This window comes from Argentina silus (genome assembly GCF_951799395.1).
Source record: "Argentina silus genome assembly, chromosome: 4".
NCBI classification, from domain to species: Eukaryota; Metazoa; Chordata; class Actinopteri; order Argentiniformes; family Argentinidae; genus Argentina; species Argentina silus.
In genome coordinates this window covers 21,272,560-21,284,233 of record NC_139658.1, presented here as the reverse complement: position 1 = coordinate 21,284,233, position 11,674 = coordinate 21,272,560, and the positions used below count along the sequence as shown (strand labels likewise).

At 48.8% G+C, this 11,674-nt stretch overlaps 1 protein-coding gene across 1 annotated transcript in view; it reads left to right on the top strand.

Moving 5' to 3' along the window:
- rnf207a (ring finger protein 207a) overlaps positions 1-4,274 on the top strand; it is a gene marked incomplete at both ends in the record, with an annotated part of 17,170 nt that extends 12,896 nt beyond the window's left edge. The window contains 6 exons of the mRNA XM_083668534.1: positions 1,923-2,100; positions 2,352-2,537; positions 2,915-2,966; positions 3,286-3,403; positions 3,758-3,853; positions 4,106-4,274. Coding sequence (XP_083524660.1) covers positions 1,923-2,100; positions 2,352-2,537; positions 2,915-2,966; positions 3,286-3,403; positions 3,758-3,853; positions 4,106-4,274 — 799 coding nt within the window. The remainder of the gene's footprint in view (positions 1-1,922; positions 2,101-2,351; positions 2,538-2,914; positions 2,967-3,285; positions 3,404-3,757; positions 3,854-4,105) is intronic.
- Positions 4,275-11,674: the final 7,400 nt, after the last annotated feature.

Genomic DNA, 11,674 nt, shown 5'->3' with positions numbered 1-11,674 from the left:
ATCACTCCAGTTCACAGGTTGGTAAGCCCCCGGCCCGAACCCCCTCCTCCCAGTTCACTGACAACCCCCTTCCTCCTCCTCCTCCTTCTCCTCTTCCTCCTCCTCCTCTTCCTCCTCCTCAGTGAGTGCCCCTCCATGGTGGATGCAAAGTGGGCGGAGTTTAGTGGCAGGCAGGCTGGCTGGCACTATTTTTATCAGAATTTCAAAGAACTCTCCAGGATTCATCTAGTGAGAAGTGAGAACACACACACACACACGCACACACGCACACACACACACACACGCACACACACACACACACACACACACACGCACACACACACACATGCACACACACACACACACACACACAGGACTGGCGGAGGCACTGATGTCACTGCTTTTGCCAATGGCTTAAATTGGTATCAGTGAAACTGGGACAGGACAGGACAGGACAGGACAGCAGACCTTGGACAGGACAGCAGAACTCAGACAGGACAAGACAAGACAAGACAGGACAGGACAACTTGGACAGGACAGCAGGGTCGGGACAGGACAGGACAGGACAGCTAGTGGATGGTCCCTCAGAAAACACATATGCGTATGTCAGCAGGGTGAGAGGGACATGCTACCAGGCTAGGCGAGGCTACCTCCAGAGTTAGCTAGTTGCGCTGCTGCAGCACCTTTACTTTTTGTCTGAATCCCCTCGGTCCTGAGTGGGAGGTAAGGCTGCAGCAAGCTTCTTCCACTGGAGTCCATCTTTTGACAGTTTGTGCCCTGTCCAATGAGACGCTTACACGTGGATTAAGAGCCTCCCTCCCAGAGCTCAGGTAAAGCCACAAGTCTTCTGTGTGCTGGGGGCACTGGTGATATTACAATGGCAAATAATAATACTATAATACGTTTTAACATTGTATTTGCTTCAAGTACATTGAGTAATGTAATGTAAGTCGCTTTGGATAAAAGTGTCAGCTAAATGGCATATATTAAGACACATCTTTCACGTGGTCCTCTGTGGCTCAGTTGGTAGAGCATGGCTAGGTTGTGGGTTTGATTCCTGCTGGGACCATATATACTGAAATGTATGCACTCACTGCAATGTAAGTCGCTTTGGATAAAAGTGTCAGCTGAATGGCATATATATTATTAATGTATTTGAAGAAAATACAATGTTAAAATATAAATACAAATACATTAACATGTAAATACAAATACATTAAAATGTAAATTCAAATACATCACGCAATGTACTCTGATTCCGCTGCTCTCTGTTGTTGTACACATTTATGTTTTATGTATTTTCGGGAACTGGAGCTCCTCAGACAAATGTTCTGCATGGTTAGCTTTAAACATGGCCGTCAGAATGTCATTCTCTCAAGAGCACGTACTCTCCTGAGAACACTTCCTGCGAGGGGAATGTGTGAACAGCATGTAATGAATGTAAGGGACGGTAAATTGATATGAAATGGAACAGACGGTGCACATCCATTCAATGGGAAAAGAGACATTATGGGTGTAAAGTACTAGAGCTGTATATCTAAAATGCAGACCGTGTGATGCACGGTGTTTAGGTGTTGTGGTGGATCAGGATCAGGATCAAATCAGGATCAAATCAAATCAAACTCTATTTACAGAGCACATGTCACACGCAGATGCAACATAATACGCTGTACAGGAATATGAATAAAAACAAATAAAAGACAGCAAGACAACAGTAGAGGATAATAAGTCATGGGAGTTTAAAACTGTCAAAGCTGAGAACAAGTGAGGACTGCAGAGACTAATGTCTGGTAAATAAAAGCTCAAATGTAGTCAAAAAAAAAGAAAAAAGCTAAAAGAACTGAGTAACTAAAAGACTAAAAGCACCCTCAGTAAAAGCACGGCTAAAAGGATGTCCTGATGTAGAGGCTGTCCTGATGCTCTCTGGTTCTCCCTCCTCTCAGGCTCCAGTCCCCCCTCTCCATGTCTTGCCGCTCCCCGTCCCTCAGTGACATGCCCCTTGGCTCAGCCGTAGGGCCAAGGCCCACCCCCCACCGCTACATCTGCACCAAGGTCCTCCTAGCAGAAGGGGGCGACACTCCCTTCACTGAGCACTGCCGCAACTATGAGAACAGCTACAGGGTGAGCCACATGGTCCCTGGACAGGACCAATGGACAATATGAATTAGTTGTCATGACAGCTGGAGGAAGAGGTGTGTAACAGTGTTGGTATATGTGTGTGTGTGTGTGTGTGTGTGTGTGTGTGTGTGTGTGTGTGTGTGTGTGTGTGTGTGTGTGCGGTGTGTGGTGTGTGTGTGTGCATGCTTGTGTGTGCGTGCACGTTCGCGCGTGTGTGTGTGTGTGTGTGTGTGTGTGTGTGTGTGTGTGTGCAGACTCTCCAGACTGAGATCCAGAATCTGAAGGACCAGGTGCAGGAGTTGCACAGGGACCTGACTAAGCACCACTCTGTCATCAACACCGACACCATGGGGGAGATCCTGGACAGATCTGTGCACATCGACGGACAGATCACCTCCCAGTACTCCTCTGTGGAGACCATGAGGGCCATGTTTGAGGAGGTACATCTACAAATGTAGCAGAGGTGATCTGGTGATCTGGTGATCTGGACTCATCATCATAAGTAGCCCTGCCTGAGACTTTTAAGCCCAGATGTAGCCCTCGTACTAACTACCTTGTATGAGGATGTCTTCTTGGTATAATGGTTTACATCTGTGGCATCCTTGCGAGAGCTGCCAGGTTCAAACCCTGACGGTTTCACAAGCTGCCTATGTCCACCAGCATGGGGTCATTCTGAGGTCAAGGCATGATCGCAGACCACATGACACCAGCAGCTTGTGTGGTACCAGGACGTGTTAGGGCACATGATTGGCTGTTCACAGTTCAATTAGATTCTGCCGAGGAGAATATAACCTGCTGACGAATGTATTTCCTGTAGATTTGGGAGGAGACCTATCAGAGGGTCACCAATGAGCAGGAGATCTATGAAGGTAAGACTCACCCTAAACACCCACCTCTCATGAGTATTCAGTGATTTGCATTGGTGATTGGTGTGTTGTCTGTCGGTGACTGTGTGTTGGTGGTGTGTGTGTTGTCTGTAGGTGGTGGTGTGTGTGTTGGTGGTTGTGTGTTGTCTGTAGGTGGTGGTTTGTGTGTTGGTGGTTGTGTGTCTTGTTGGTGTGTGTGTTGTCTGTAGGTGGTGTTGTGTTTGTTGTTGGTGTGTGTGTTGGTGGTTTGTGTGTTGGTGGTTGTGTGTGTTTGTACGTGTTGTGCTGTCTTTGATGTGGTATTTGTGTCGACACATTCCAGCGCAGCTCCACGACCTTCTGCAGCTGAAGCAGGAGAACTCGTACCTGACCACCATCGCTCGGCAGATCGGACCCTACATCCTGTCCATCGCCAAGGTGAAGGAGCGTCTAGAACCCAGGTGATTACAACACACCAATCACCATTAAAAACTACAATTCCACCAATACAAACTACAAATTCACCATTACAAACTACTATTCCACCAATACGAACTTACAAATCCACCATTACAAACCATAAATATACATTCAAAAACCCTGATGACTTTTATGCCCCCAAAAATTTTAACTATCTTGCAGTGAAATATCTTAACGATGACTGATGTAAATTTGATTCACTTACTTAGACATATGTGCTTACTGTAAGTCGCTTTGGAAAAAAAGAGTCTGCTAAATGATTTAAATGTAACCCTATGCTAAATGATTTAAATGTTACCCTAACCCTAACCCTAACACTAACCCTAATGTTGCAGGTTTCAGGAGCCTAAGGAGCATAATGATGACCGCACAGAAACCATGCTGAAGATTTATGAAGACAGCAGCACAATGATGATAGATGAACAGCACAGGTGCGGTACCTCCTTCTGACTCTCATTGGCATCACCATCATCTAAATAACGAATAACACACTAACTCTGCATCATCTGGTGGACATGATTTGCATTGATCCTTGTATTGATTGGGGTTGGCTAATTGGCTTGACATACTGACTGCACTACTGTGTGTCTGGATACATCTTACATTATAGAACAGTATTGAAGGTATTTCTAGGCGTTTAGCAGTGCACAGTGCACCAGGTATCAGTCTATGTGTTTCCTTAGCAGTGACGACCAGAACGGCCCCTCTGACCACGACTGGGACAGGAATGTCGACAACCGCTCCCTCCTCATCCAATCAGACGAGTACTCTCTCAAGACCAACGATTTCCATTGGCCAGGGAGGCAGAAGAGCATCGCAGAGACAGCCAATCACAATGAGATGCCATTATAAACTATCCTAGTTGACTGCCCCCCCCCCCCACACACACACACACACACACACACACACTCCCAGCCCTGTACCCTGAGCCCTGTACCCTGTAGACCCACCACTGTCCCAGGGATGGCATGTGACCTCCTCTACAGAACAGATAGCCAGAGACTGCAGCCGCTCCTGACATTTCCTGGCAGTGGAGGGTTGTCATCAGCTCAGAGGTGAGCCCTTAAACAAGCAGCTCTCAGAGGAACTCCACTCAGACTCACTCTGGACTCTGTCTGGACTCTGACTCTGAGTGGAGGCATTGACTCACCGAGCAGGCGTTGGACGATCGACGTCCTCACCCGCTACGTCCCAACGTGACTAGCTCTGTCCAGCCAATCAGACGGACTGTTATGAAACCTCACTTCTCATCACGGACTCATGTGGTTTGTCAACGTTCATTATGAGTTGCAAACGCAATCTCATTGGCTGAGGAGTTGTTCCCACTTTAGAGGCACTTGAATGCATTCATGTCGCGGTTATGACGTCACCGACTGGGAGCTACGTGTTCCTGAGAATCAAACAAACACACCATCAGTGAGCAGGTAAGGAGCAGGATGTCCTCCCCACGATGCCTCAGTGTGAACCGCCCGATCGGATTGGCTGTAAGGACCTCTATGACCTCATCGTAGACGGACTTACCTCTTGAACATTTCACCCGGAGCTTCATGCCTCATGGCGAGGCGACCACCATGATGTCTCAAACACTGATGCTCAGTCCACATCCACCATCACTCATGCAGAGGAAGAGGGCCTTTTTCAAATCTTTATTTCTAAAATGTTATATAACATGCTTGTGGTGTGAATATGAAACATGGTGTTTTATCGTTATGCTTCCAAAAAACAATTGTTAATATTTACCGTACAGCATCACCAGTACAGTGTTATGGATATGTTCCTGGTTCCTATCCTCTTCTCCTTCCCTTCCTCCTGTATGCCATAGAGCTGCTGTTTGTAACTCCCTCCCTCCCTCTCTCCTCCTCCTATATAACCCCATCTCTTTTCCCATCCCTCCTTCTCTTGCTCTCTCCTTCTCTCCTCTGTACCCCCATCTCTCTCTCTCTACCTCCTGCCCTCCTTCCCTTCCTCCGGGGAAGGCTTCAATGGACCACTACATAAACGATGACTACCGTCCTGGAGCATTGATCATGTTGGCATTGGGTGAGCGTTATCAGTGTCCACATGGTGTGACTGAGTTCTTTACACAAGAGAAAGAGAGAGACAGTGGAAAATTGGTGAAATGTATGCAAGGCAAGGATCCCCCCCCCCCTCTCCCCCCACCCCCCTTCTCTCCCCTCCCCCCCCCCCCTCTCTCTCCCCAGCTCTCCAAGGCACAGCCCAGGAAGTGTATTCCTCCTCCCTCCCTCCCTCCCTCCCTCCTCCCTCCCTCCCTACACCTCTGCTATATTAGTAAAGTGTCAGCACGGTGCTCCAGGGTGTTTTGCCCCCCTGCAGGAAATCAGCAGGTAACACCCTCCCTCACTCCCTCCCTCTCTCCTCCTCTCCTCTATACCTCCATCTCTCTCTCTCTCTCTCTCTCTCTCTACCTCCCGCTCTCTCTCCTCCTCTGCTTCTATATACCCCCATCTCTCTCTCTCTCTCCTCTCTCTCTCTCTACCTCCCGCTCTCTCTCCTCCTCTGCTTCTATATACCCCCATCTCTCTCTCTTTCCTCTCTCTCTCTCTCTCTACCTCCCGCTCTCTCTCCTCCTCTGCTTCTATATACCCCCATCTCTCTCTCTCTCCTCTCTCTCTCTCTCTACCTCCCGCTCTCTCTCCTCCTCTGCTTCTATATACCCCCATCTCTCTCTCTCTCCCTCTCTCTCTCTCTCTCTCTCTCTCTCATTCCTTCTCCATCCCTTGTTTATTATGAACCCTCCCTTTGCTTGTTGTAGCAGCTGAGCTAAGATTGGCTGGTTCGTATAGCCGTAAATGCAAAGGAGGACCGCACATGCTTCAATTCATGCTCCCGTGTGTGTTCATGGAATAGGTGACAGCTGAGCCAAGGAACAAACAATGGCAGCATATTTGGAATCTGGCCTACTTCAACACACCGGATAGATAACATGTCTGTATCACCCCGGAAAATAAAGATTGAACCAAATGTTTCTACCTTGTGTATTTTAATTAACTTTTCTTTTCTTTTCTTTCCTGCACATATTTTCTTGAGGTATCGCCCCACATTGAAATAAGACCCGAGGAAAGAAACACACCCGTACATAAATAGAACAAAGCAGAGTCATGGCTTCAGTAGTAGGTAACACCCTTCTCCTGTTTTATAGATCGGAACAGAAATGACCTTTGTTGCCAGATGAGGTAAATATTACCATTCCCCAGACTGATACTTTAAAGAGCAGGGGGGGTCAAGGTTATTTACATTACAGCATGTGAGCGATAGTGGGTCTGTTCAGCCCTGCTGCTTCCCAGAACACATTGGGGTCACGCTGGCCTCCTACCAGGACAGAGCAGAACAGAACAGAACAGAACAGAACGGGCTGGGCCCACCACTGCAGAGAGAGGAGTCAGGGGGCAGACTCATTAAAAATACATTTGTGACAACGGAGTAAAAAATGACTGTGCTGCTGCTCTGGCCCCCCACTCCCTCTGTGGTCGTACATCATCTCCTCTGGTTGGACCACAGGCTCCTCGTCCCCTCCCCGTCTGGTCCTCACCCCCCCCCCCCCCACCCCCCTCACCCCCCTCCTCATCCCCCTCCTCATCCCTTCTCACTGAGCACACTCGCTCACTGACTAGTTATTCTCCACCTTCCAGGTGCCGTACCTCTGGCTGCCGTCTAACACACATACATCCATTTTTCTATCCAGAGCGTTCAATAATCTATTACACAAGCCGTGTAGATGTGGAGGACCGGGACAAAAAACTACACTCAGAAACAGGGTTCTGTACTGATGGTATGGGTGGGGTCCCTGTGAATATGTGGATCCATCTACACTTTAGGTCAAGCCTTGCTTCATTCCATCTAGAATGAATCATGGGTCTAATTTATAGAAAAGCCGAGGCATCCATTATGGTTCCCTTATCACCACGGTGACAGGCCCTGGGGCAGTCGCATGAGAAGGTCAGGGGTTGAGCTAGAACTCCCATGGGAACATATGCGCACGCGCACGCGCACACACACACAGATTGTCAATACATGTTACATATCCTTCACTATTCACCAGCTCCATGTCTCTCAGCCTTGAGTCAGGAGACCCTCAGGAGGTCACACAGTTGTTGGGATAGCAACGCTGAAAGGTCACTCAAATGTCATTGTGACACATCCTGGACAGTTTGGCTTGACAGCACCCCTATCCCCCTAGACCCAGGGAGGGAGGGAGGGAGGGAGGGTCTGACGGTAACCACCTAAGCAGTTGGAGGAGAGAGGAGAGGACTGGACCCAGGGAGGGAGGGAGGGGGGGGGGGGGAGGGAGGGAGGGAGGGTCTGATGTTCTGAGGGTCTGGAGGAGAGAGGAGAGGACTGGACCCAGGGAGGGAGGGAGGGGGGGAGGGAGGGTCTGATGTTCTGAGGGTCTGGAGGAGAGAGGAGAGGACTGGACCCAGGGAGGGTGTGTTTGAGCATTCCTCCTTCCGTTCCATGCATTACAATGAGCCCGTCCTCCAATGTCTGCCTCCACCAGCCTCCCCTGCAGTGGACCATAGTGCTGTGGAACCCCCAGTCGTAGACGTGTGGCCTGTGTGTCCTGATAAAAATGTTATTCCATGAGGTTGATGAGGTGTGGAGATTGAGTTATTTTCTATAGGTATCATTTTCATTCTGTCATAAAGACATTTCACATTTCATCAGTAGTACTCCAACAGCACCTACAGGGTAAAACACATAGAGGGATTGTCTGTTTTACCACCTCATGAGCCTTGTGGCCTTATTTCATGTAATGTAACAATAATAAAAACATTTTTTAAAAATCCCAATAAAATCCCTGCAAAATCCTTCCCTGTTGGATATTGTTGGACAAATTGGTTTTCAGTTCAGTCCTGTATTGACGAGGCATTTCATACAATGCTGGAAATCTGTAGCCCCCCCCCCAACCCCACCAACCCCCCCGCCCACGCCCCGCCCCGCCCCCACCCCCCCCCCCCCCGACCCTCGCTCTCGAGGGTCGTTGCTAATGCAATCAGAGACCTGACAAACTGAGCTCCTATTATTGCCCAGAACAACAAAAGCAGCAAGCGTGTCCTTGACTCACATGAATCACAGGTGTGTTTGCGCATGTCTTTGTGCACGTGTGTGCGTGTGTGTGTGTGTGTGCGTGTGTGTGTGCGTGTGTGTGTGTGTGTGCGTGTGTGTGTGGAGGAAGATTTGTCAACCCTGCATTCAGTACTCAGGAGAGAGCCCAGCAGCCCGTTATTAATCAACAGCTCGTTGGGCTGCCAGTGCCAGCCCCCTCCATCTCCTCCTCCTCCTCCTCCTCCTCCTCCTCCTCCTCCTCCATCTCCTCCTCCTCCTCCATCTCCTCCTCCTCCTCCTCCTCCTCTCCTACTCCTCCTCCTCCCCGGACTTCAGCATCATCTCTCTCACTAGCTGCTCAGCGGGGATGACTCATTAACAGATCAGTTCCTCGTTAATTAAGACCTCTCTGAGACGCTCTCACAAGGGAGGAGAGGTAGAGGAGAGGAGAGCGAAAGAAAGAAAGAAAGAGATAAGGGGAGAGGGAGAAACGAGGAAGGGGAGAAAACAAAAAAGGCGCTCTCCTACTGCGGCAGTGTGTGTGTGTGTGTGTGTGTGTGTGTGTGTGTGTGTGTGTGTGTGTGCCATCAGAGATAGCAGCATTAACAGAATACCCATTCTTGCCTTTCCTCAGAGATAGTAGTGGCCCCAGGAACACATTGGCATTCATCTCAAGGCGTAACATCCTGGTGTGTACAGTACATGCTGTACTGTAGGTGAATAAACACATGCTGTTTCTGTTGGGAGTGCTGGGTATATTGTCCTATAAATACTCACCAACACACACCATTTACCTCTGTTTATCTATTGCGTTAATGTTTCGCTCTACGGCGTTTATCAAGACATAGTCCAGCCCTAGACTGAAGGGCTGGCACAACAAATAAGCCGAAGTAAATGGTGTGTGCTGGAGTATTTCTTTTCTATTTACCATTCCATGCTGTATGTAACTCACAATGGCATGTGCCTTACTATGACAATAGCCTGCAGCCATGGAATATGAAACCTTCACTGTATGTGTGTGTGTGTGTGTGTGTACCAGGGGAGGCTGGTGGAGGTAGAAATCAAGCGACCTTATTCTCATATTTCACACATATTCAAACTACATGTGAAGTGTATCGGAGCATATGCACACACACAGTGGAGGCTGGTGGAGGTAGAAATCGGAGGACAGGCTCATTGTAATGCAATATGTGTGAAATATGAGAACCAGGTCGGTTGAGGTCCAGGTGCCAGACGACCACAGACGAAGCGTGTGAAATGTTATCAGGTAAAACATTATCTAAATGCCTGCCATTTTATTCTCCAAACCTAAATGTTCTTTTATAAAGATGGGTTAGGGGTAAAGATGATGTCATGTATTTTATATATATATGCCATTTATCTGACGCTTTTATCCAAAGCGACTTACATTGCAGTGAGTGCATACATTTCAGTATATATGGTCCCAGCGGGAATCAATCCCACAACCGAAGCATTCTTAGCACCATGCTCTACCAACTGAGCCACAGAGGACCACACTGAGCCACAGAGGACCACACTGAGCCACACAGGACCACGCCGAGCCACAGAGGACCACACTGAGCCACAGAGGACCACACTGAGCCACAGAGGACCACACTGAGCCACACAGGACCACGCCGAGCCACAGAGGACCACACCGAGCCACAGAGGACCACACCGAGCCACAGAGGACCACACTGAGCCACACAGGACCACGCCGAGCCACAGAGGACCACACCGAGCCACAGAGGACCACACTGAGCCACAGAGGACCACACTGAGCCACAGAGGACCACACTGAGCCTCAGAGGACCACACTGAGCCACAGAGGACCACACTGAGCCACAGAGGACCACACTGAGCCACAGGGGACCACACTGAGCCACAGAGGACCACACTGAGCCACAGAGGACCACACTGAGCCACAGAGGACCACACTGAGCCACAGAGGACCACACTGAGCCACAGAGGACCACACTGAGCCAGAGGACCACACTGAGCCACAGAGGACCACACTGAGCCACAGAGGACCACACTGAGCCACAGGGGACCACACAGATGACATATAGATTATGTATTGTATTCATAGTACTCCGGTGTGAGTGGTCCACAATGTGACTTTTAAGTCTGTATTTTTCTATTGTTCTATTGATGCATTACTGTGGCGTATCACTTAAATAAAGTATCTATCTATGTATCTACACAAGACAGAAAGAATGACATTAGCTAATTCTGACCAAGGCGTGGTGGATAAGCTGCTAAAACAAATGAGGACTGAATGTACTGCACAACATTTAATAGACCAAGAGAATTAGTGATGTACAGTTGGGTATAGAAAGGAGAGGACGGTGAGCCCAGGAAGATGAGCGGTGTCAGGTCTCCTGTGATAACTCACAGCAGTACCAGGGATATAGAGAAGCTCTCCTGACAGACGAGATCAGGGCCAAGGTCAACAGAGACGTGTCTCTCACACACAACGCCAGAGAGGAAGAGAGGATGAATGACAGAGAGATGATCATTATTAAGATGCAAGAGGAGGATGTATTAGAGGAAGGAGACTACTATATTCCACAGCCTGCTACTCTAAACTCCTCCTAAGCACAATCTGTGACTATGATTATATTTGTATTTACTTTACATGCGGATGGTGTGTGTATACCAGGGGAGGCTGGTGGAGGTAGAAATCGGAGGACGGGCTCATTGTAATGCAACGGAATGGAATAGGGAATGGTATCAAACGTGTGTCCAGGGTGTTTGATACCATTCTTCATTCCGTTCCTCGCAAAGAGCCCGTCCTCCGATTTCTACCTCCACCGGCCTCCACCGGCGTACACACATAAGCCTAGTCACAGATGGGGTTAATCTCCTGCGCGCTACCGCCTACTGCTGTCAGTGTGAGGAGAGGTAAAAGAGCTGTGATTGAGGCAGAGGAAAGCCACTTGAAAACATGAATGTGAAGTGAAGGATTGTGTCTCACGGCCGACAGAGGCGCGAGGTCGGAAATCAAAGAGGAGCCAAACAAAATAATGTGACACTTGAGAGAGTTTATTAGTAACAGGGACACGTGAGACGTGACTTGGCTTGGAACAGACTTTTTCGTGGCGAAAAAACATTCAGGATGCAAACACACAGTAACGAAGGGTCAAAAGCTAGAGGCAGAGAGGGAAGGGACATCAACGGATGTTCAA